This window comes from Sylvia atricapilla, chromosome 3 (assembly GCF_009819655.1).
Source record: "Sylvia atricapilla isolate bSylAtr1 chromosome 3, bSylAtr1.pri, whole genome shotgun sequence".
Classification (NCBI taxonomy): Eukaryota; Metazoa; Chordata; class Aves; order Passeriformes; family Sylviidae; genus Sylvia; species Sylvia atricapilla.
Window position 1 is genome coordinate 69,619,585 of NC_089142.1, and position 25,899 is coordinate 69,645,483.

Below are 25,899 nucleotides of genomic sequence, written 5' to 3' on the forward strand. Positions count from 1 at the left end.
TGTTGGAGACATACTTTCTAAGAAAAACTATTTGAAATGGTTCTCTCTCTTAACAGGATGGTCTCTGGTTGTGTGAGAAGACATGTGAGAGTGGCATGCTGTCTTCCCCCCAGTACTCTCCCCAGGAACTGGGAGAGCTCTGGAGATTAAAGGAACTGTGTGGAGATCCATGTAGGTGTGAGGAAAGATGATGGACTTGCCTTGGAAAACAGGGTAGTATATAATGATCATGGAAAAGTGTACATTTGGATTCATTCCTGGAACAATAAGAAATATTAAGGTACCTTTTACTGTTGGGTTTCAACTGAAGTATAACAATATTTGCACATCCCTTTTGCTAATTACAAGTGGAATGATACTATTTGTTTTCTATAGTATAGATGTTGATCAAACAGAAACCAAAATGTTCAAGATTTAAAAAAAATATCCTTTTTATATAAAGTCAAAGACCTACTTGTAATTAATAAATGCACATAAGAATGCCAACTAGCCTGTCTTTTGTAATACTCAGTATAGGGCTGTTCCAGGATCCTGTGGAGAGTTGTGCTCAGCACCAAGGCAGCTGGTAAGTCTTGCTGCAGCAGGTTCTGTGCTGTCTGAGGGGTTGCCCTCATTTGTGCAGGGACAAGGACAGCAGTGAGGGCCAGGATTTGTGATTAGTTTGTTTGTACCATTGTCATTTTAGATAAAAATAAAATCAAGGTTTGCTTATACCAAATCTTCAACACTTGGCCTGATTTAGGAGGGATTTCTGAGAGCTCACTGTGTTACTAGATATGAATCTGAGGTTACACAAGTGAAAGTAAAATAAGATTACAGAACAGCACACTGAAGATTGTAAACTAAATAGCAATGCCTTGCAGTGTGCTGAGAACTTAGTTAAAATGTTGGATGTTAACACTGTAGGATAGAAGAAAGGTCTGGAAGATTTTGACCTTAATCATCTAAGGTAGATACTTCTAAAATTACTTCTGGGTTTTGTTCACTTTAAGGTCTTTGGATGTAGGTGAAAGCAAAGAGCAAGTGGGCTCTCAGTGCAGCACTAATTTTGTCTTGTCAGCGAAGAGATCACAACTAAACCCTAAACTCGGTTCAGTAAAACAAATTGTTGCTGCTGGGAGAAGGCAGTACAGAATCTTGGCAAAAGCGTGACCTTGAGTTTTATTTAATTGAAGCAAATGAGCAGATGTTTTCATGGAGGCTGACGAGCAAGTTGAGGAGCTGAAAGAACAGTTGTACAGCCCTCTGATGCCACGTGTGAAACTCATATTCATTCACCTGCATGTCTGTTCAGGCACAGGTTGTCCGTGTGTGCGTCTCTCTTCTGCAGTTCCTGTGTCAGCTTTTCCTTCAGTCCAGCAAGAGAGTCCCTTCTTACCACCGTACTAACACACAGTCTCCACTTTCTATTGAGTAAAACTGCAAAGGCTTTAAGTCATTGTCTAGTTCAACTTCTTTTCCTTCCAACTAGAATAAGAAATAAATAAAAAAAAAAATTATCAGACTTAAACTGAAATCCCTTCATTTAAACCAAATAGCAGGCAGTTGCAGTCAGGGAGAATTTATCATACTACAGGAATGAAATCAGATCCTAAATTAGAGCATGAAGACAGCCCTCCTCAAGTGAAATGAATTTCTTTAGATAGTATTTTAGAACATGCTATGGACCTTTAGCAGCATGAAATATTTTGTTGTTGAATACCTGTTTTTAACTCACTTTAGAACTTTCATAGGACAGTTTCAGTTCAGAACCAGGAATTTTAAATAGGCGATACAGCAATCCTTTGACCTTCTGAATAGTCATAGACTCTGTCGAGGGGAGAGAAAGAAAAGGTATTAGAAAAGTGCTGCTGCCACTGAGCTGTAGCAAAGTACCAGTGTTTCACTTTGCTTGCCTATAGCAAAAGTGAAAGGCTGTATTGCTGCTTCAGTTCTAATGTGGAAATAACATCTTTGGTACATGAAACCATGTCTGCTATGTCAAGTAGGAAATGGTTTACCTTGTGGGGGATAGGGCAGGATGTGCTACTGCAGATTGAGTGCTTTGATCCCACATACCAAATTAAAATGTTACGGCTTCATAGTTTACCTTTTTGAGTTTGTGTTTCTACATGCTAAACTAAGTGACCTTTGGGACACACACCAGCCAGGTTCTGACTACTTGCATCTGGCAACTGTTTCTTGCAGTTTTCATTACCAGGAATTGGCTTTCCCAGCACAAGTAAGCAAATGGCACTGTGCAACTAATGACAGTCTTAGGAATGGTATGGAGTTATTAGTCCCAAAACACATTGTCAGCAGAGTTGTTTATATTATGAAGTCAGTTACAGGAAGGGATATTTTTTGTAATGGATCTCGAATGAGTAGATGTAGTTTGTTCCAGAGGTGATAACTGTGTTTGCAATAGATAAACTCAGTATTTTGGTTGAACTTCTTTTGAAGCTTTATCTAAAGGCACAGCAATAGCGAGTTATTCCTGTAATACCACACATTGTACTTAGACAAATATTTTTCTATCAAACATTTTTGTAAAAGCTGTATCTATCTGATTTTATGCAACTTGTGATAATAAATGTGATTTTTATTTTAGAATAAAGCTTGAATACTTCTTTTCTCTCAGACTTCATTCTGACACATCTTTCCAAAATATCAGCTTAATTTAGAATGGTCTTATTCATTCTTGTCTCACTACAGGCACTAAAACTTCAAAAGACAGATCTGATGAAGGTCAGAACTAGATTTCTAACTTCATGGATTAGATACTAGTAGATTTCTACACTATGTGGCTGCCTCTTAAGACTTCACATTCTGGTTACTTGGTTAACACATCCACCAGATTTCATCCCTGTTAACTGGCCTTTAATTGCTTCAGACACATTAAATCATGAAACCAGCAGCAGAGGTTATAAGACAAACAGCAAGTTTCCGTCTTCAAGCTGGACTGAAAGTAAGTATGAAGGCCAGAAGAATAATTCCTTTCTCAAACGATATCTGCCTTTGTAGTTGCTGTATATGACAGAGGAAAAGCTTTCAGGAGCTGACAAAGCCAGAGGCAGCTGTCATTCTTTAATACAGTTGTTTGAAAAGGAGGGGTGAAACAACTGCTTGGACTTAAGCCAAAACTTCTTACCTGGTAGTTTTTTCTCCACAGGCTTCTGTTCGGGTTTCTCAGGACACTTAATTGTCAAAGCTTTAAGGAAAAAGGGCGAGGCATTAGTGAAAGAACAATAAGCCCTGTTCTGGCAGAAGCATAGTCTTTCTAGTCTGTTTTTATTACAAACTGTTTCCCTTAGCTCAGCCTGATCTCTCAGAAATTAGGAGGTAGCCTGCATCTGAGCAATTAAGATAGCATTTAGTCATTATCTGAAAAATTAATTAATTAAAATAAGCAAGTTTTTATTCATCTTTGATAAATTATTATAGAAGTGACTCCCTAATGCTTAAAGATGAGATTTTTTGGTCAAAATGAGTATATACCTAAAAATGCTTAATGTCTATTTCATGTTTTAAAAATAACCTGCAGTAGAATGGAAATTGCTTATTCAGTTTAAAACAGGCTTTTGGTCCTCTCAAAAGCACCATACAAAGACTTTTAAAGGACATTATCAGCCTAATTATTTTATAGAGATTAAAAGACTTATCCTTAAAAAAAGGTTCATATGTCTAGCCAACAAGATTCCTTGTTCTATTCAGTCTTCCACCTAAATGCATTAGAATGTAGTGCTTTAAAATACTATTTTGTCCATCGAGTAAAGAGTTTCAATTCTATCAAATGGGAAAGACAGCTACATGAATTTGCAAGTCCAGGATGTAACCTAGATTAAATATGTAGACAGCCCCAAATACCAAACCCATATTTTTCTTGTCTGTCCTAAAGTTAAGAAGTTATAAAAAATGAATATCAGAAAATACTGCAGCTGTCGAGATTACAACTCAAGATGTCTTCTGTAAAGAAGCCACTCACAGCGTCAGAATGGAGTATCAATAACCTTTGTTCTCCATTAAATCTCAGTTGAGAAAATCATTTGCCTTGGTTTGAGGGGGGAAATGAACGAGAGTACACAGAATGAGGTTTCCAGTCAAACTCACTGAGACAGTTCAGAAAAGCAAAATTATAACCTGGAACTTTTTGTTCTCCATATACAGCTGGGAGACACTAAGCTCATAAAATATTCTAAATGCAGAAGGAAAAATCTTTAGCATTTCTGGCCTCTTACTCAGGAGCTGATTTTTCAGAGTCAAAGGCTGTCGTCCCTTCAGTTCTCCTTCTTCAGGTGCTCCATATTCTGTTGGAAGGAAAGTGCATGTAGAACCTTCAAAGACTGAAACTCAAGACCTAAGACCACTGAGGTGCAAGATCAGGCAGAAGTTTGCTGGGCACAGATGTGGTAGCTCCTGCACCATGCACTGCTGCAGACACGAGCCTCCTTCAGCTGCTACAGCTTTCAGGACATGGGGGTGCTGCTTAACATTCCCACGGCTGAGAGAGCTGCTGCCTGCTCAGCAGCAGTGCTGGAGGGGATGCTCACAGGTGCTGGGATCTCAGGCAGGGAGCCTGAGTTCCTGAGGCAGCAGTGCCCCGAGGGGTGCAGCCTCCCCACAGGAGAAAAAGGCCACTGGCACATAGGGTTGCTAGTGGATGGGCTTTCCTGAGGCTGTAGCAGCACGTGGAAAAAGGAATTAAAACCACATCAAACCAGTGCTGCCACAATGCCAGAGGTGAGGAAATGCTATTGTTCTTTGACTGTACTTACTAAGACAAAGTGCTGGGTATCTGGGATGAGCAGCAAGAAATTCTTCACTTGGTTTGTTTTTCTCTGGGTTCCAGTGCCCACCAGCTTCTAGCCAGTCCTTTCCAAATATTTTGCGATAATCAAGCTCTGCTCCTCTTCTTTCAGCAGGAAGGATCTGTACTGACAGGAATAGCACATAATATAATTATATAACTTCCCAGAGAGTAAAATCTAATCAATGCCACAGACTCCTTGGTCTTATTTGGTGTTCAGTACGTTTTAATGCTACCAAGAATCTTACAAACCATGTATCCAAATAATGACTGATCCATATATTCAGTACTTTTTAGAGCCATTAGGAGTCTTAAAGCCCCTCTCTCTGTGTACTCACTGAGCCATAAATAAATATATAAGCAAAGATGTTGCTGCATGTGATGATGCAAGGATGTTTTTTGTAGCAATGGATCAGATGCTGCTTCTGCTTTCCTTTATGATAAACATTTGCTGAAAGTTTGATTGGGTGTGGATTATGATATTTTTCTAGTGTGGAAGGCAAATGTTGGTATTGCTGTCACTGATCCAACTATGCTGCTTTTTGTATTATTTTTTTCAAGAGTATGTTTTTTGTTAATAGCCCTGCAACTTCAACACAATGCAGGCACTGAGAAAAAATCCCAGCATTGGCCCATCTTGTCCAAGCCCCTACTGAATTAGCAATTCTCACAGAGGGCTCAGTCTTGTAGCCCTGCTGACTGCCACACTGACAAGGGGATGGATTAGTTGGTACTTTACTTTTCCTGCACCTAAACAATCAACAATCTCAAAGGAACTGAAAACAATTCCTCAGGCAGTGATTTGAAGTTTTTGCCAGATTGATGCAATTTGTTGAAATACCACATACCTCACAGTTGTTCAAAATCTCCAGCTGACTTATCTTGGCAATAATGAGCTGTTTCAGGGTCTCTGAGTTCTTCTCTGTGTCCATCAAGGGATTGTTGTTACACTGCAGTGCCCGCAAACTTGGCAGTTTATCAAGCTCATTGATAGATGACCACTGAAATAGAAGGGAAGAGTCTTTTGAGGAAATACAAAACACAACTTCATTTCAGAACAATACCTGGTAACACTAACTTTTCCTGGACAACAAACATGACTGGAAAAATTGTTTCAATCATGAGACCCAAGTACTTGGATCTTGTTAATTTAGCTAAGGAAAAAACTGCACTCTATTTAATTAAAGCCAAACCAAAACAAGGAATTAGTCAGAATTTTAGATTAGAATTCAGTGAGAGGAATTATGAAGCAGCTTCCATAACATGAACGTGTTTTAACTGTTAAGAAATGTTTTTACATTTTTAAATTATGCCTCTGTATTGACAAAGAGTGTTCAAGTTACCTCAGAATCTTACACATACAATCAAAGAAAATTTAAATAGGCAAACTTCAAGTTACATTTAAACAAAGATATATTTATTTACAAAATGTGAAACCATCACAATCTAACCTACCTGTGATATTTTATTGTCATTTATTGCAAGGCGTTTTAGTGAAGGAAACATTTTAGTCTTGCATCCTAGGAAAAGAGTAACAAGAAAACTGAAAACTTTAAATAAACAGAATTTTCAAACTATAAACAAATAACTTCTTTTACATACCAAATCCAGCATCAGGAAAGTGTATAGAAGATATCCCAGTGTTTCTAAGTATGAGCTGTTCTAATCTGAAATTTAATAGATACAATGATCACTGTATGTGGCACAGGAAAATTTTTGTGAAGAAATACAACCTCATTTTTTTCTTTTCCTAATAAAGATCTGCAGCTTTTGATGTGGTGCAGCATCACTGATAAATGAAAAGCAGCTTCACAGACAGTACCCAGACTTCAATAGTGTTCAGGGAATAAAATTTTCAGCAAGTAAATGCAGCAATTTCAAGCTTTCAGAATGGCTCCTGGATTTAAAAATGTGTGATTTTCTAAATGATTTTTTTAAAATTGCTTGTGGCTATTGAAAATCATGGCTGCTGTTTTGGTGTACAGGGAAATATAATTCTGCAAATTAGCAAAACGTGGTAAATCACTTTCATTTCATAAGTGTATAATGAAAACCTAATAACACACAGTTGAAGAATGTCTTCTTATACAACAAAAGCAAGATTATATTAAAATAGCTCAACTAAATAATGCAGTTACTCTCCTCAAGAGGGCAAAATGCCTCTACTTCAAGATCTCATGAATCTTTCATGCAACATCAATACTATCATATTTCAGCCAACAAGGACTGTGGAGATGAATATCTAGGACAAAGAATTTCCAGCAAATTTGTTTACAGCTACCTGGGGAGCTGTGCTATTAGATGCAGCTGATTTCCATCCAGTAACTGGTTGTCTGAAAGGTCTAGCAACTTCAGGGTCAGCAAGACATTATCGGGCCTGATACATTGAAGAAAACAAACACAAAATATTTAAAGTCATTGGCCAGTGAAAACACTATTTTCCTAAGTATATAACTGCATGCACATTTATGAATGTTCTGAAATACATCACATGAAATTTGCATCAATTATTGTCGTGATGTAAATGTTACAGGAATGTAACTTCATGTGCTGTATAACTTCGTGGTACGTCACTGGCTAACAACTGACTGACTCATGTTACTCACCTTTCCAAAACTGTAATATTATTAGAAGAAAGGTACAACTCTTCAAGTACTGGCCATCCTTGAGCACAAAGAAGAACCTAAGAGCAAAACTTTATTTAATATAACAAAAGATGGGAAAAATATTTCAGAAATTATACTTCATGCAAATCTGTTCTGAGTGTGTTCAGAACAAGCTATGGCTACCCAAACCAGAGGAACACTTATTAAAGATTTCCTAGTCTTCCCTTTCTTCCAGATGGCTCTCCTGTGCCTGGATCTACCAGCACAGATGACATCAAAGGGATTCTGCAGTCACAGGACTGGAAGTCCCAGGCTTGTGGCCAACCTCGCAGCTGAGACTGGAAACTGAGTAACCTGGAAACTGAATTAATTTATTCAGTGAGTTGGAGTGACCAGGTTTTCCTTGTGAGGTGAGGAACTGGCTGTACAAACTATATATGTGCAGAAGTTCCAGAACCAGCTAACACACACACCTCATCACGTCTGACAGAATATTTTTTAATATCTTAATTTATCAGAGCTTGAAGCCTTTTCTGTCTTGGGACTGTGCCAGCCTATAGCCCACTAAAAGCCAAGAACTGCATTAATTCAACATATCCTGAAGTTTTTGAATTCTCTAAAGAAAATAAAACAATTCAAAAAGGGCTACAAATTGAACAAAAATACTTGTGGTTTAGATCTTATGCCATGAAATGGCATGAAACATTTTTTTACTTTACACAGTTTTTTTGCTTCACAAACATTTACAGGAGGTAACAAAACTTCTAAAAATAAACACTTATTACAAGGTGATATAAATTGCTGGCATAAAATAGTTCTGTATGCAATTGTGAAAGTGTCAAGAATTGTGCAGTTTTAGCACATGGAACTGATTGCTTTTCTATAACTTTGTGCCTGTGAGTGGCAAATTATCTTTCCATTGAGGTTTTCCAGTTATTTTTCTCCATAATCAAAATAAGTGTGAGCTCATCCTGGTACTCTTTCTTTGGCTGGGAAACTTATAGGGGCTCTTTCATTCATCTACATGCCTGTTTTAAGGGAATTAGTAGATCATAAATTATTTTTAACTTTTTTAACAACTCTTTCTGAAATGTGATTGTAACTGACTAAGGGATTCAAAGTTTTTGAGATGCAAGAACACAGATGACCGATGTGTAGCACAGTCAGCAAAAGCTTGTTTTTACAGGAGGTTACAAAGGCTATAAGTAGTGGAATTCAGAGATCTGGACAGTCCAATTCAGCTGGTTTTGTGCATAGCTGACCCCTTCCCCTGTAATCATCCCCTCCTCGGCACCATTCTCTGTGTTACAACTGAACAAATCCGTCTAGCTGCAGGTTCATGTAACTGACTCATAAAAGACACCGTGCCAGGGGTAAACAGAGATCTCCTCAAGAGGCAGCCTATGATATGGAGCCCAACTGCTTCACACCCAAAACCATGAAAATTCAACCTGCTGCCATATCTGTAATGCACAAACACAAACTCAGATGTAACAACTTTTCCTGTTACAAAGCAAGAACAGGGAACACTGATATTTCATCTCTTTAATCTGACAGTGTTTTCCCATGTCATCAAGTTAGACCATAATAGTTATCCACTGGTGATGAGGAAGCATGACAAGAAACCTGCAGAGTCAAGAGAAATGAGGTGCATGTTGAGCAAGAGATTCCCCCAAAACAGCCCTGCATTGGGAGGGATGGAATAAAAAAACTGCACAAACCTGAAGTATCAGAAGGTTTTTCAATAGGCTGCCCAAATGACTAGAAAATTGCCAAATGATGGGTGACAGCACAATTCCAAGAAACTCAAATTGCCAGATTTCCAGCTACTGCTTAAAATGGCTTCCTCAGAAACAAAAATTCACAGGTCTGACACTGAGTTAACTCTCAGGAAAGACTGGGATCTCATTGTGGATAGCTGATGGGAAGGTAACAAATAACCAGAGGAGAGCCACTGATGCTCAAAACCAGAATAATGGAAATGCAAGAGCTATTGCAAAAGAAATAAAGATGAGAACAAGAAACAATTGTCACCATGTATGTCTGTGATGTTCCTGTATCTTTAGTCTGTTTATCCCAGGAAGCAAATAATATAATTGGGAAAGGCACAAAGAATCTAAACAAGAATTAAAGCCATGAAACAGAGAATAGCTGCTCTCAGTTACTTTCATATAAAACATTGGGACTTACTAAATGACATTATCAGGCAGCAATATCAGACCCAAAAAATTTCAATTGATGTTAAATGATATGTACAGCAAAATTTTTAAATGGGTTCTTAATACAGTTAGATAAATCATGAAACAAAAAAAATCCACAAATATTAATTAGAGGTATAGTCTTGAGCTCACAAAGCCACACAATTCCAGATTACTTTCTAAGAAGCTCTTACCATGTGCTTACCCTTTGCCTAGAACTTTTTCCCAACTACCTGCTGCTACTTGCTAGTGTCAGAAGCATGATCCTGCACTTCTGTTCTAACCCAGATTTTTTTTTACCCTGTATAACAGTAGATTATATTATAAATATAAAATCTTAGTTTAGAAACAGAATCACAAATATAAGAGTATGATTTAAATGCTGAATAAGAAAGGGTCTGGAGCCATAAATATGAATTCATTACACTCAAATGCATTAATTCAGTTTCTAAGACAATGGCTGCTAACTTTAAGTTATTTTACAGGACATTTTTCCCCCTTGAAAGTTATATGTTATGTTTTGAACAATCAATCAAAAATTCTACACTAAAAAGCTCTTTTACTGATATACTAACAATCTCAGAAGTATTTAGATATATGCAAATCATATACTAACAAAAGAATTATTTTTGAAAACTGATGCTCAAGGCATGTGAATGTGGAGCTATGTAATGTTGCATAACAGTTAAGCATGTCCCTCTCCTGTGAAAAATACTTCAAAACAGAGGAACAAACTAAAAAAAAAGCAAACCCAAGTATAGCTATCCCTATGCCATATATTCTTACATATAACAGCAAATAATTTTGAAATGCTGTACACCATTAAATTGCTTTAATTTTAATCCAAACATTCCTAAGACTCTTGCTTATATTCCCACTGACAACTGAAATGTATTTCTCATTTGCTTGGATTATATTCATTATTATTTTCTATCAAAAAGTTGACTATTCAAGTAACTCCCTTCAGAGCTTAAGCAGTGACATTTTCAAGTGGTTTGTTCACAGAGTTCTGATGCCAGATACACGTTTTTATTTTTCCCCTTTTGTCTGGCTGCCCTTGAACACCACTTTCAAGCACAGGCTTATGTCTCCCAACTTACAGGGAATGAATTGGAACAAATTTATAAAACAGGTTTTGGTACCAAGATGCCTTTATAGCCAATGATGAATCATCAGCTAAAGCAGAGTTTAAAAAAATACAAAAGCTACATAATTTTAAACTGCTCTGACTAAGCCCTAGAGAACTCTAACCTGCCTGCAGCCATGGCTCCAACCAGCCTTTCAGTCACCCTATGGAGGGATGAAGGACAGTTGCTGGCAGGTGCCAACATTTTAAACTCCACAATATATAGATTTACTCTGATGAGCACTAGGTGACATTTAAAGTGTTTGTAGCCACTTAATTCTTACATTCCCTTCACCATTCATATTGTTGCTACTGTGGAAGGATTATCAACTGTCCTACCATAAATCCCACAGGCAGTTTTAAAAGCACAGTGAATGGACACTAAACAAAAACCCAGCAGTGACCTTCCTCTAGTCCTGCTGCAAGACAAGAGAATGAAGAAGCTTCTTTCTACTCAAGCCCCAGTTTTGTTAATGCTGTTTCACTGGATAGCAGCTGGCAGCCGAAATCTGAAAAGTCATGTAATTTTACAATGGAGTACTATAAAATCTGACCCTGAGGAATCCAAACAACAGTTTGCAATTTAGAAGCCATTATAAGTAACATGACACTGAGATGCACTTCCTAAACCCCATCTCTGAAGAAAGGCCTACTGCTAACTCTGTCTGACAACAGGACTTCATTCCTAATAAGACATCACACCAGGAGAAAGTAATTTAAATGTGCATGTTTCAGTGCCCCAAACAAATCAGACTTTTGTTTTTCCTCTGCTCTGTGCTGCCAATCACCAGGCATCATGTGGTTCAAGAACCATCAGTATGGGCAAAGATATCAATCCAGTCTCCGGCTGATGCCAAGTGATGCCAAAACAAGAATTTCTCATCATAAGGAAATATTTTCTTTCCATTTGCATTTGTTCTATTGCATGCATAGAAGTACAGGTAAATCTTAACAGCTACCAGGAAACAAAAAGTTTTCACTTAAACAAAGTTTGGGACACAAAACTATATTGTACTGTAACTGCTTTATTTTGATTTGGCAATTTACAGATGTAGATGAAGTAAAATGTTTCTTATTAGACTCCTATGCCAATATTACTTCCTTCTTTATGTAGGAAGTACCTTAGCTAATATGTATCTAACACAGTTACCCCACAGCACCTTTTCTAAGGATGATTTGATTTCAGTAGAACAATACAGTGCACAAATGTTTATTGCGCTTTCCTTGCCTCAGAAACCCAATGATATTAAATTAAAAAATAATCAGGAAAGGCTATTACCTCTGTCCATGTTATTTCAGTTTGATTAAGTGCCAGAATCTTCAAGTTTGAAAATGCATTGGATGTGAAAGTTGATGTAGATGGAAATCTCATTTTGTTTTCACTGCATAAAAAGAATAATTATTTGCATAATGATTAATCACATTTATTGAAGTCATTAGTTTGGAGTTGCAGGTTAAAGAAAAAGAAATTTACACCCTGCAAAAGTTAAAATCACTGCCAAGATGTCACATATTTTAAAATATAATAAAATTTAATTCTAGTTATATTCAAACAGACTCTTTCCTAATTTACTTTTCTGCTTCAGGAATGCATATTCATTCAAGAATGAATATTTATTCATCTGTGGCCTCTTTCTCTTTCACTAAGGTTTGAACATGAAAAGAATGATTTTCATTAATATTAAATGAAACAGAGCCAGAGCTCAGGCTTAAGTTCCTTAGTGTTGACTGAAAATGAAGAGCCTACATGACTATCCAGACCCTAGTAAAACAAAAATATGTAAAATCCACTCTTAGTAGTTAAGTATCACTATAAAGGAGAAAAGATAAAGATTCTCAAATCTGCAGTCTTCAAATCAGTTTTCATTATTCACCCTGAAAGAGAAGTTTTTTTTCTTTTCTAAGGCCTAATTACCTGCATATTCTCATAAAAATCTCTCAGTGTAGTTTACAGTTACATATTTATGGGTAAAATTTCCCCATAGAGAGCTGGTTAATCACTTTTATTCTTCTTCTAACATTCGATGCACAAAAAAAAAAAAAAAAAAAAAATCAGTAACAGATTTACCTTCTTTCTTTTTTAAAGCAACCAGAAGGTGAAGACTATAAAAAATTGATTCAGATTATGTCAGTTTGTAGGAGTAAGCATCAGATTGAACATCAATCTCATTTTGTTTTCCATTTTTTCACAAATAACTTCTGAAGACCTTTCATCCTAGAGTACACTTCTCAACAATGATAAACTGAAAAAATTATTCCAGATGAATTAACATAAATTCTCTATTTTCAAGCACGCTGATAACAATAAATCATTATATGCTCTAGGCAAAGTTAGATCTACAAATAGCACCCAGGTTGCAAACAGCTGTTCAGTGCTAAGTATTTAAGAAAATGAAACACCTACAACTATTTTAAAAATACATTTTTATCACATTAGTGATAAGAATAAATAAAAAACTTGGTGATTTAGGCTGCTACCTAATCCACTGCGTTACTTCACACCAGAAAATTACTGTGGCATGTGCCAATTATAATGTATAGATATGTACTAGAAATGTTCTTTATTTTGAAATTATTTTATTAATTTTCTTGTTTTGATAAAATTGGAGCTTTATTTAACAACATCCTTCTTCCTTTTCCAGCGTCATCACTGTTCAAGACATTTTCCCCTACACCTGTTACCATGGTCTTACCAGTTTCTTACCAGCATCATTTTAGGATAGAAATAGACTAAGGTTTGGAATAATTAAGATTTGGTTAAAGCATTATGGATAATTAAGTTTAGTGTCAAGACATGGTTGGTTAAACAAAAGTAGGCTCCTAAATGCAGACCTGCCTGAGCAGCCAGAATATATCAAGAATAATGAAGAATAAAGATCAAGTCTTATAACTTTAAAGAAAATGTTCTCCAGAACTTAGTTTTACACAGAAGCTGAACTCCTAAGGTTCTAGTCTTTTCTTGAATACAAATGTCAGAAACATATACCCCACAGCTTAAGCAGCTGCTTAAGAACAAGATCTAAAAAAACCAAAAAGTAGTATTAAAAACTTAGCTCCCATTAGAATGAGTCTTTTTGTATCCAGTTACACTTAGAAAGCTGAATCCTGAGCCTCTTGGCTTTTGTTTTTACCCCAAAGGAAGAGAAACCCAAATATGAATATTTATACCTGACATTAAGTGTTTCCAGATTTTGAACTTGAGAAGCAATAACTATTACTGTGTCCCAAGATGATATCAGATTTTTTGATAGGTTTATATGCCTCATATCTGAAATTTCTTGTTAAGAAAAATAAACTTATCTCAAAATGGAACTTTCTTTTTACAGAATTAGATTAAGGTTTTGTTTTGAATCAAAGAGGAATAGATTACACTAAGGGATGTTACTGCCCAGTCACAGCAAATTTTATTTTGATTTGTGATATTGAAATGACTTACAGTTTTATAAAAGAGCTTAATGATACAAAGACTCAAATGGATTAATTTCTATACTGACGGGACCTCTTTTTAATTTATAAGTCCTTATAAATTAACAAATAATAACTGCTTTGTAGTTTTGTAACACTGCCACTACATGCAATGTACTAAACACATTATTTGTTATATGTTGGAAATCTCTGGTATCTACAGAACATCAGTTCTACCTCTATAGGGTTATCTGTTCTAGGGAATTTTTTAAAAAAACATTGCTGGAGCCTTCTGAAACTGCAGTCACAGTAACAACCTATGACTATACTTCTATTTTTATACACAATTTGCATTTCCTCTCAAAAATTGTAGGCGTCTGACTTTTCAACTTTTTAACATTGCATTAAACTTCTAAATGTAAAATTCAGGGTTTCTTTTTTTATTTTAATAAAAGGATACAAGTATCATTCATTGAGGTGAACACTTGGAATGCTAAAGGATGTACTTTATTTGTGGCATCATGCAATATAGCAAAAAAAGGATACTGGCACATGTTCTGCTGATTTCCTCTTCCTGGCCAGCATGGCTCACTGCACACTCACGCACTGAGATATCCACCAGTTTGTTCAGTTGTCTACATGAGAAAGAACATTCTGTTAGGTAATCTTCAAACAGAAATAGGTATGTTACATAAATGCCTGGTTTTTACAACTACATAACACCCTTTTCATGCATATCTCTCCTTTGGAATTAGCAATGTGCAGATTACTACACTGCAGTGTCGTTTGCACTCAAAAACAGACATCTCTATTTTTTGCCGTTACATCACTACTACAAAATAAGTCTGGCTGAACCACAGTTCCCACACTCCCAAAAAAACTTCATTCAACTGAAATAAAGAGTGGTAAAATAGATTAAATATAGCTGTGCAAATTGGAATTTCATTAGAGGTTTCAAGTTAAAAAGGTTTCTTGCAATATGTTTTGCAGGAGGTTCAGAGCTATTTGGGCATTCTTTGTACAACTTACTGAAAGTATTTTTGACTGCTTAGTATGCTCTGGGAGACAAGGAGAATACTTGTGGAATATCAGCTCAGAAGGAGACTGCCACCTACTGAACTAACACTTCTCTACTGCTGGAGGCCATTAGAACTGCTATTTATTACACGTCATTAAGTTACTTCCTTTCCTACCCTTCCAGGTACATGAACATGATATGAACTGATTTGAAAAACTTCTTCACGAGCAGTACAGTGACTTTCTGCTTTTCCTCTCTTGGTTACAAAGTCATTTGTGATATGAGTAAACAAAGACTAAAAAACACTGTACAATATTAAGAAAACATTAAAATACATCTATTTAAAAAAGACCATGCATGTGTATGATGACTGCCAATATCATGATAATTTACCTCTCACTCTCATTTCTCACCAGATATCATCATCTGCTACTTTATGAAACCAGAATAAGGATTGTTAGCACTCAAACATGACATAAACCCACTTCCTATTTGTAAAACCTGTAAATTATGAATTCACAATCAGAAGATTTCTTGTCTCTTCCACAACAGTGCAGTCTTGCTTGCTTTTAGACACATAATTTCATATGCATGGCAGTCACTTCCTTACACTTGAAATACTACTTGACTGATCAATCACTACTAATGTACCTTAGATTTTCATATATTACACTTGCCTTTGCTGTTCTGCAACAGAATCCATGCCAACAAATTCCACAGTCTTGGTTCCAAATACCAGTGTACTCCCTGTCCCACACTGAACATCTTGCTTCTCATTCAATCCGTACCGATCCTTTACTGCAGTAAGAAAATCTACTCCAAAATTTGCCTTGTTTGGCCGGATGAACGATCCTCCTTTAGGATGCCTAGAATGGAGCAGCCAGGAGAGGTCAAAATATAAAAAGTTATCATAACAATAACTGACTAATTAATTACTGCTTTGAACAAAAGTACTGAAAACCAAAGCAGTCAAAAGGCAATTCTACAGACTAATGGTTAACATCACTGTTGCCAGTGAACCAGGTAAGACTTACAAATGTCTTTGACAGTACTTGACAGAAGTTCACATAGTGAGATACCATGAGAACTGGTGCTCCAGTTCTTCCTGAAACGTACTCACACATCAAAATTAGTGCCATTATTAAAAATAACTGCTCTGTTACGTGCAAACTCATTATGAACTTAGGTTCTCCAGAAAAAGAAGTTTCTACCTATGGATAGACACAAAGTTACCTAAATCATACCATAAATCTTTCTTCAGTTTTACCAAAGCCCTAGGAATACTCAGAATAGTGATTGCTACATTGTATTTGGCTTGCATAGTTCACTAGTAACTCTATCACACAATGATACAACACACAAATTGTTGTACTCAGAACTCATACAAACACAAACTTTCAAAAATCCTGATACCAACCTGGTAACAATTTTTTAATATTCAACAAAAATATTCAACTAATAATGAATGTAAGTTCAAACCATTCCTGTGAGGCTTCTTGGGGTTTTTTGCGCAGTGAAAAAACTTTGTTGCATGCCCATTTCTTGCCATGAAATTGCTTTGACATTTTCTATCAAAGCCAGGAAACACAATATCAGGGAAGAACTAGCAGAGACAAGCTATGGGAATAGTATCACAGAGCAGATAAGAATCCGATAGGAGCATCAGCCAGAAAACATCAGGAAGAAAATTGGTAGCTATGAATATCAGTCTGCCATCAAGCTGAGAAGACAACAGGCTTTGGAAGGAAAAAGTCCAGGAGGAACACATCACTTATGTAAATAAAACTTCTCAAAGCAGCATGTAAACATCAAGTGGCTAATTAGCAAATCATAATACAAACCACCAATGCTACAAAGTTCAAAATTCTCATAGAAAAAAAACAGTAACTAAAGGTCTCATGGACCTATTACAAGCAGATGGAATAGCTTAGGCACCATGTATTCACATTTCTGTCAAAAAAAAAAATCAGTGCTGGAAATTTACTGTGCCAGTTTCATTCACTAACATTTCTACACTCATACTCTAAAGAAGGAATTAGGTAGAAACTCAATATTATTTACTTTCAAAATATTTTCAGTCTAGTTTTGTAACGACTAAGTTTAGAGTGCAATGATTACAAAAGAAGCAGGAAGGTAAACTCCTAAAGAATGTAAATCTGGTATGAACTTTTCAAGTTTGATAAGCATTTTCAATACATTTTCCATCCAGTAACCTTGAATAATTTTTTCCATTCCTTTGAAATTCTTCATAGCTTGAAAACACTTGACTGATTTAAATATTGAACTTCCTCAAATGTAAAAACGATGTGCTTCTTTCTTAATAACGCTTCTTAACACAATAAATACCTTTTTATGACCTGAACTAGAGCATCTCTTGCCTGCAAACATATCACTTCTGCATTTAATTAAGCCAAACAGCTTCATAGATGGCAGATAGTACAGGATTCTGCTTGGGGCTCTAAAAAAATCCTTGTACTCCTGTCCATCTGTAATTCACACTAGGTCCTGCTGTAAGTTTATTCTGACAACTGTGCAGTTTCCTATCACCATGATTTTGTTATCGCCATCCCTCTACACTCAACAGTTCTGCTCTCCTCAACCCTTTCACCAGAGCTAATCTAGAACCTCACATCTGCATTCCTCCTCTCATGCCATTTGTCCCTATCATAAGCCAACACCTTCTGGTCTCTCTGTCACCATGTCTATTCCTAAGCCCATTTCTGTCACCTCAGGTCATCACTTCTATTGGCATCTCCTTCCTCATCTTCTGTGCAGGGACCAGTTCTATCCTTATGGAAAAAAATAAAAAAGCAGAGGAACCAGCTACCCTGTCCCCTGTCATTTGAAGCTACAGGAAAATTTTAGTGTATTTATCTCTCAAGACCCTTCTCTTTTTGTCCTGATCACAAGACCATAGGTTTTCTCTCTCCTGTTGCTATGACCTCCCATTACTCTGCATGCTATTATAAGTTATCTAATGAATATTTAGATCCCTTCTACAGCCTAAGCTTCTTTTTCAGTTCCAGTCTATTTATTTGATCTACTTTTTAAGGAATTGTCACAAAGGACAGGAAAAGAAACTGCAATAGGAACCTGTCTTCAGGCAAAATTATTGTGCCTTCAAGGAGAGAGGTCACTGTGACTCATTTTCCCTAACACACGCTGCCTATATTAAATTTCACATAGGGACATTTGAACTGTACAAGCTGTATGTACATATCAAACAAGTAATGTACAGCATCTGGATGCAAATAATGTAATGCAGTAATGCAAAACTGCACCTATTAGCCATCAGTCTCCATAACTGAGAACTAAACAGATCCTAATCCAGAGTCATCTAGCATGCATATTATGTGATGGAAGAACCTATGGATTACTGATCAATCTGACCTAAGCTGAACACTCAGAAATCTGAGAACAGGGATTTTGTTTTCATGTATGCAAATTGTCTTGCAGCCAGAACAAAACACTGTATGGAAGAGAGGGGAAGAAGATACGGTCCAATTTTCTTAAGCAGAAAATGTGGACTGTGCTCAAGTGGGGCTCTGGCATGCAAGTGGGTCTAGTTCATACTGACACTTCCTACTGACTTTTAAAATAGAGAGGCTGACCCCAATCTCAGAAGTCATCTTGTAGCACACTTCCTATTCATGATTCAGTAACCTGAAGCATACAGCCCATCTGCTGGTGTGCCCAGGGCACTCAAAGGATATTCATTAAAATTTAGATTAGCTGTCAGCTCCCACTGAATAAGGAGGAAATTTGGCATCATTCTTTGCTAATGTAAAACAAAGTCATGGCACTGTTCATCATTATAGGTACATGATGGCTCTTCATGTGGTAGGGAAATATCACACACACATTTCTCAGTACTGAAGAATAATGCAGGAGTACATAAATCATAACAGCTACACACTTGAGCTGTCTGACTGCAGAAGCTTCTGAGCCACAGAAGACAGATGTCAGCTTTATCAGCCTAGGCAGTAAACATGGATCAAAGGGCTTCTTTGCCCAGTACAATCTGTTTGCAATGATCAACTCCAAGCAATTACCGTCATGACTGGAGCAAAGGTACTATAAGGTGTCATAAAGTGGAGCTGTCTGAATCCATGCACATCTTTTCTACACAGGCTCTGAACAGATCTCTTCCTTCTAGGGGAAGGTGTTCAACAGACAAAACTTCTATTAGAAGACTCTACACACTGCAGTAAAGAAAATCCTTCCTGTTTTAGAACAGGCCATGGCACTGAAGAATGTTTATAAATGACATCTAACACCAACTTGCCATGGTGTATCAAATTCCTGACTGAACAGCAGAAGCTTTGCAAACATGAGTAAGTACTTCAAGTTCGTGAAAGTTTACCTTAGTTAATAGATGTGAAACTTGGCTCTGAGCTTCCAAAAAACAAGGAAAGTCAGACAGACATATGCAAGTTTAGATGCTATCTTGGGATTCTGCTGGTGCACACAGGACACTTTTGAGCAGTGGTTAGGGACAACCTTTTGTTTTAACATAGTTCTACTGGCAGCAAAGAGCATGAGTTTCTGATGGACAAAACTTGTTAACTGAAACCTTCTCAGGAATCCTAGGAATGCTTTCTGCATTTGCAAAATGGAGGTAATTTTTTCTTCAGGGACACGAAAATGATTTTTTTTCCTGTATTTGAAGAGTTTGTTTGTGCTCTAGGTAGATATTCCTGGAGGTGAATCTGTCACCCTTGAAGAAAAAATAGCTCATTTAATATAAACAGATCTTTCATGGACTAGACCATCTTGAATGCCATCATGCAACAAGTATAGGGACAACCAGGGGAGGAGGGTGTCCTTGTAACCCACATTTCCCAGGGGAACACAGGCATACAAATGTGTGTGTGAGTCTGTGGGAAAAGAACCTATTGGAAAGCACACTCATGCTTCAAAAGCTGCATACAAATTTTAACACTCTTTTAAGGCTTGACTACTCCTCATTTCTTTTGAAGGACTGCAGAACATTATTTACACTATACACTACTGCAACTGACAGCTAAAATACTAGTTATTCTTCTTCAGTTATAAAGAAACAAGATCCTATTATCAGGAAAAAACGGAACACAAAAACACCACTAGATTATGCATTGCCATTTTCAGCTGATACAGGGTTGATGAACATGCTTGTGATACCAGCATAATTAGAAGTATGGCTGTTTTGTTCCTTGGTATTCGTATTCTTAAGAAGTTCAATTATCACTATATAATATATGACCCAGATAAACATACTGCTATGAAACATAAAAGTCTAGCTCACATTTTAAAAAACCCTACTATAGAGATCACATAGAGCTATAAGCAGACCTACTGTTTCAAATAAGGACTAGAAAAAAGGTTCTCTGGTAGTGAGAATCTCAAAAATCAGTTTTCCTCTTAGGATCTTATTTTCAAATGTCACTCTGAAAGATCTATTATTTAAAGCAGTTATTTTCAAAATTGCCTTTAAAACAATTTCAAAATGTCCTTTCACTGCATTTGTTTACAGTACAAGCTACTTGATCAGCTGCTTCTGCTTATCAGAATTCAAGGAATGAGCAAAGTGGCTTGCAGGCAAAGGACACTCATGATAAGGTGTAAGGGGGAAAATATAGCATTTTTTTTAGATGCATATATTCATCTACAAAGAAACATTATTTCCCCCTAATCAGTAGTAGTAAAGAGGTGATGTTTTAGTTGTGGGAGGGTTTTGTTTTTTAGCATCCTTTTGCTAAAATTAGGTAACTATTTTTTTACTTAAGTTTGTCTACATTTTCACAGTCAGTACAAGTTGGAATTACAAATGTGTCTGCACATGGGAAGTTATGTCTGTGTGCCTTGGTGCCCTACTGGAACCATGTATTCCCTTAGACTCCAGCAGGACCTCTTCTGATTGGAAAATAGCAGGGTACAAATAACAGGTATTGAAAGAAAAAGATGTTTAAAGACCACAACATTTACATTTGTTACGGGTATTGAGCTTCACTCAAAACATTGGTTTTTACATCAAGATTTAAGATTACTATGTGGGATCTCATCTCCTGGAAGCACACTCATGGCCATTAAAAACCCAAGGGTCTATACACATGTATATAAATATCATATACACACAGATGTAAAGCAGTCAAGTTTCTGAAAAACATTCATGAAATGTTCAGTTGCTTTTTCTGTCCAGAGAGATTTGGAATAGTCAACCAATTATTTCTATTTTTCTGTTCTACAGAAGATCATAACTAGTAGCTTCAACTTGGAAACAGTTTCAATTAAATTCAAAGCATTTAGGAAGCAACTTCCACTAATATATTTATTTAAAAGACATGGTTGTTCTAAACCCATCATTTCCCACTCTTTAGCTGAAACAAAAAAATCCAGCAATGTTGAACTTTTTCTTGTAGTAAGTTTGTTTAGCCTCCTCCAGCTTTGTTCTGTTATTATTTGATACAAGAGAAAAATTATCCAGTGCTCACAGGTGGGTATTTTCTTCTTTACTTATTTTGCTGAAGAATAGATTTTGTTGTCTCATCCTTCCCCACTTCTATGCTCAGGAACTTACTGAGCTAGCAGTCTGTAGTATTTAGGAGCTATTGAAGGCTTGTCTATGAATTCATCCAGTTACTATTTAACTTACAAACTTTTAGCTGTTGCATGTCTCCTGACATAGACATCAACAACTTGCTGCAATTAATATCCATCCAAGAGTTCTGTATTCTGCAATTTCAAACATGTTAAGTGCCCAAAACTCTTCAATTAAAAGTAATGCATGCATATATTTAAAAACCCCACCCAGCTGCACTAGGTTTTGCATGTACTAAATCAAATGTATTTAACAATTCCTTAGTGATACAAATATAACCCAAATCATTAACAGGAACTTGGTATTTTCCCTTAACAAGATACATGCATGTCACCTTAAATTCAAATATAAACTATTTTGGAAAGACTCCATATGGACCAATAGTTCAGAAGTATCTCATGAAGGTCACTAGGAAATACTGATTTCCTAACTAAAGTAAAAGGTCTAAAACCTATTAATGGTAATAATAACATCCAAATAACATCCATTTTATAACATACCTCTAAAATATGACTTGTATTTTCTAGGTATTTACTATACCTGTAACTGTATTAATACCAATGCAAGAGCCTCTATGGATTAGGTAGTCAGGGCACTTAGAACTATGATCTTTTAAATATTGGCCAAATGATATCAGAAGGGTTTGCCCTAAAAATTGCCAAAAGGCCTCTTCCCATGGTCATCTTGTTACCACATATGACACACCAATGCTGTGAATAAACTCACCTGCACTTAAAATACTGTGTTCCTTCATAGCTGCCATCATGCTTTCCCCTCTGAGGATCATCCCATTCCACGCCCAGCCAAATTCCTGAAAAAAAAAGGTTGTTACTTTTTCAAATTTATGGCATCATATCCATACAAATCACGGCCAGAAAGAACCTCTGCAGTTCTCTTTCTCTCTCAAAGCATTATCACCAGATTATCATCAGCATTAAACAAGTCAGTCAGGTCATTTGTTACCCAGCCAGACTTCGAAAATTTCCAAGAAAAAGATTCCAACGTATCTGGTGAGCATATTCAAGTGCTGCATTGTAACGTTGCAGTGTAATGGAAAGGGTTTTCCTGCTGTGGCCATTATCCTTTATTATATATTCTAGTACTTGTAAGAGGAGTTAGGCTCTGTCATCCTTGTAACCACCAGCCAAACAGCTGCAGGAAGCCATTGGATGTCAGTTTTTCTTCTCTTCACCACATGAACCAAGCCCAGATCACTCAACCTCTCCAAAACACATATGTATGGTCTGTGCCCTTAACCGTCTTGGCAGTCCTCCAAGAATCCTCAAGAGAGATCTCTGAGATCCTCTCAAGTTTACCTGCATCCCTCCTGAACTGGAATGGTTCCACACCAGACACATTACTCCAAGTGTAACCTTGTCAAGAATGCCTGCCCCCAGAGAGCAGCGTTTTCTTCCTTTACCTTGCAGGCCGTGTTCATCATGTTCACTTCACTCCAAGGTAACATGTATCTTTGCTTGTTACAGGAGATCACTGTTGGCTCATGTTCATAACAGTATCCAACTTAACTCCCAAGCCCTTTACAAAAGACTCTGCGAGCCGCTAGTATGTCCTTCCATACTACATGTGGGAATTTATCCTTCTTCAATGTCTTGGGTCCAAACCTAAAGTTCATAAAGCCTGATCTGGATTGCAGTTCTGTCTTGTATCACAGCAGCCATTTGACGGTGAACGCTGTTCATCACCCAAGTCACTGGCGAATATGTGAAACAATGCACATCCCAGCATCTACTTTGGTAGTACTCACCTGTTACCAGATATCAAGTCATTAATTACTTTTTCCCTTGACAACTTTCAACTCACTTAACAGCCCATTCACCTACCTTTTATTTCTTCAGCTTCCAGATAAGGTTCTTAATTGTAACATTAAGAATTGTAACATTATTCAAAGACTTACTGAAGTCAAGGAATATTGACTTGTTCTCCCTCTATCCACATTCACAGTCATAACACCACAGAAAGTTAATTACATTTGCCAAGCACAACTTCTTCTCACTTCCAAGTACCAAATACTCCCAACTACCATCTTGTCCTTCACAGGCTTGGAAATAGATTCCAAGAAAACATGCTACATGATCTTTCCAGAAACTGAAGTGAGGCTAATGAGTCTACAGTTCCAGGTCATCCTTCTTGCCTCTTCTAGAACTGTATGCAAGGTGAGTCTTCTTCCAAGCATCAGGAATCTTCCCATAAATTTGAACATCTATAGTGGATTGACCCAGGCCAGATACCAGGTGCCCACCCAAAGCAACTCTCACTCCCCTCCTCAGCTGAACAGAGGAGAAAAAATAAAACAAAAGGCTCATGAGTTGAATTATTACAGGGAGAGATCACCCACTGATCATGGGCAAAACAGACTTGACTTGGGGAAAGCAACTGAATTTATTACCAATCAAAATCAGAGTAGAATAATAAGAAGTAAAACAAATCTTAAAAATATCCCCACCTCAGCTAGACTAGAAGACAGTCCTCCGTGGACTGGTCCAACATAAATCCTCCCTAAGAGCTACAGTACACTTCCTTTGGAACTGCTCCAGTGTGGAACCGTTTTTTCAGGGGGTGTAGTCCTTCAGGAAAAAGCTACTCCAGCATGAGTCCCCCACAGGGTCACAAGACCTACCAGGAACCCGCTCCAGCAGGGCTCTTCTCTCCACAGGTTCTCAGGTCTACCAGGAGCCTGCCGTGGTGTGGGCTTTCCCCAGGGCCACCACTTCTTTTCAGGCATTCACCTGTGTGTGTATCTCCTCCACGGGTAGCAGGTGGATCTCTGAACCCCTGCTGACCCCCATGGGCTGCCAGGAAACAGCTTGTCTCAGTCGGTCTACAGGGGAATCTCCTCTCTGTAGTGTGGAGCACCTCTTTCCCCTCTTTCTTCACTGGCCTTTGTGTCTGCAGGGCTGTTCCTCTCACATATTCTCACTCAGCTCTTCTCTGGCCACAGCTACTTTTGTGCAAAGCATTTCTTTTCCTTCCCCTTCTTAAAGATAATTTAACTGAGGTGCAACTAGCATTGCTGATGGGTTCAGCCTTCGCCAGTGAAAGGGAGAAAGCTTCTGGCAGCTTCTCACAGATGCCACCCCTGTAGCACCTTGCCACTATCAGAGCTTTGTCACACACACCCAGTACAGTGTGTTATCAAAGGAGCACCTGATCTGGTGATCTGCTGCTGCTGCCTCTTACCTTCCCTGACTATGCCAGCACGGAGATCAGGGAAAAGACTAAAATTCTTCTCATAAATTCTGACAACTCTGACTTCTTTAAAACGCCCGAAAACTCCAACAACTCACACAGATTAGAAGTGGCCATATTTACACAAGAACAGTGAGAAAAAAATCAAACTATAAATTGCCTCGTTCTACTTGACAATGTTGGGGATTTTTTCAATTGAGAAGAACATAAGTAGAACCTCGAGAACAACCATCAAATGTGAAGATTATTACTTTTGTGGCGCTTACCTGCAGTACGAGCCACGCTGCCCACATAGCGCACAGTCCCATAGTCGGTGCCACAGGAGACCCGCCGGCCAAGCGCATCGGGAGGCACCTCAGCGGCCATCCCGGGACAGCTGCAGTCCGCGCCGCTCCCAGACCTGCAGGGACAGGAGACACGCCCTTAAACACACGCGCAAGCCGCTGCTCTCTCAACGCCCCTACCTTCAGCTGCGCTTTCGCCGCCCGGCTGCCCGCCCGACTCCCAGCGCTCCCACAGCCCGTGCCGCTCCCCGCTCCCGGAGCAGCCTCCTGTGGCGCTGCCCTCCTCCACGGCCCCACGGGCGCCGGGCCGCGGCTCACGCACCAACAGGGGCGCTCCCCTGCCGCACTTCCGCCCTGCGCCGCGCGGCTCCCGACGCCCCGCCCCGCCCGAGCGCTCGGAGCGCTCCGATTGGCCGCGAGCCCCGGGGCTGCCCTGCCCTGGCCCGCTATTGGCCCACCCCGCCCTCTACCCTGCTCAAGTCACCGCCTTCAGGGGCAAATCGGCCCGGGGCGTTGCCGCCGTGGAGCTTTCTGGTTAATGCCGTTCATCGAGGTGAGCCCGCCGCGTGGGCTTACCAGCGCCAGACTACAGCTCCCAGAATGCCGCGGGGTGAAACACGGGCACTCTGATTGGGCGAGCGGGGCCCGCGGGGCGGGGCACCGCCCGTCCCTGGGAATTGCGCCTCCCTGGG

The 25,899-nt window shown here is 38.3% G+C and overlaps 2 protein-coding genes across 7 annotated transcripts in view; one reads left to right on the plus strand and one right to left on the minus strand.

Annotated features, from left to right (window-relative positions):
* B3GALNT2 (beta-1,3-N-acetylgalactosaminyltransferase 2) overlaps positions 1-2,619 on the plus strand; it is a 30,620-nt gene extending 28,001 nt beyond the window's left edge. Inside the window, exon 12 of the mRNA XM_066315699.1 lies at positions 57-2,619. Coding sequence (XP_066171796.1) covers positions 57-191 — 135 coding nt within the window. The 3' untranslated portion in view covers positions 192-2,619. The remainder of the gene's footprint in view (positions 1-56) is intronic.
* TBCE (tubulin folding cofactor E) lies at positions 1,138-25,821 on the minus strand. 6 transcript variants are annotated; one of them, XM_066315692.1, is made up of 17 exons: positions 25,678-25,821; positions 25,190-25,323; positions 22,443-22,527; positions 15,817-16,005; positions 14,668-14,756; positions 13,885-13,984; positions 11,996-12,098; positions 7,393-7,469; positions 7,068-7,163; positions 6,389-6,453; positions 6,242-6,306; positions 5,635-5,787; positions 4,755-4,908; positions 4,218-4,286; positions 3,131-3,190; positions 1,718-1,809; positions 1,138-1,467 (listed from the first exon to the last, which is right to left on the minus strand). In XM_066315692.1, exons 2-17 carry the CDS (start codon positions 25,287-25,289, stop codon positions 1,375-1,377), a joined length of 1,590 nt encoding a protein of 529 aa, XP_066171789.1. In that variant the 5' UTR covers positions 25,290-25,323; positions 25,678-25,821; the 3' UTR covers positions 1,138-1,374. The 6 variants fall into 6 exon arrangements, with proteins under 6 accessions (XP_066171789.1, XP_066171790.1, XP_066171793.1 ...); XM_066315693.1 differs by lacking the exon at positions 25,678-25,821 and adding an exon at positions 25,530-25,548; XM_066315696.1 differs by lacking the exon at positions 25,678-25,821 and having other exon boundaries at positions 1,703-1,809; positions 25,190-25,432.
* Between the last annotated feature and the right edge of the window lie 78 nt (positions 25,822-25,899).

Coding starts and splice junctions, on each gene's coding strand:
- TBCE (XM_066315692.1), bottom strand. CDS start 25,289: ATGGCCGCTGAGGTGCCTCCCGATGCGCTTGGCCGGCGGGTCTCCTGT. Junction 3,191..4,217: donor TCTGAAAAATCAGCTCCTGA/GTAAGAGGCCAG, acceptor TTTTCCTTAAAG/CTTTGACAATTAAGTGTCCT. Junction 1,810..3,130: donor TGTGGAGAAAAAACTACCAG/GTAAGAAGTTTT, acceptor TCCCCTCGACAG/AGTCTATGACTATTCAGAAG.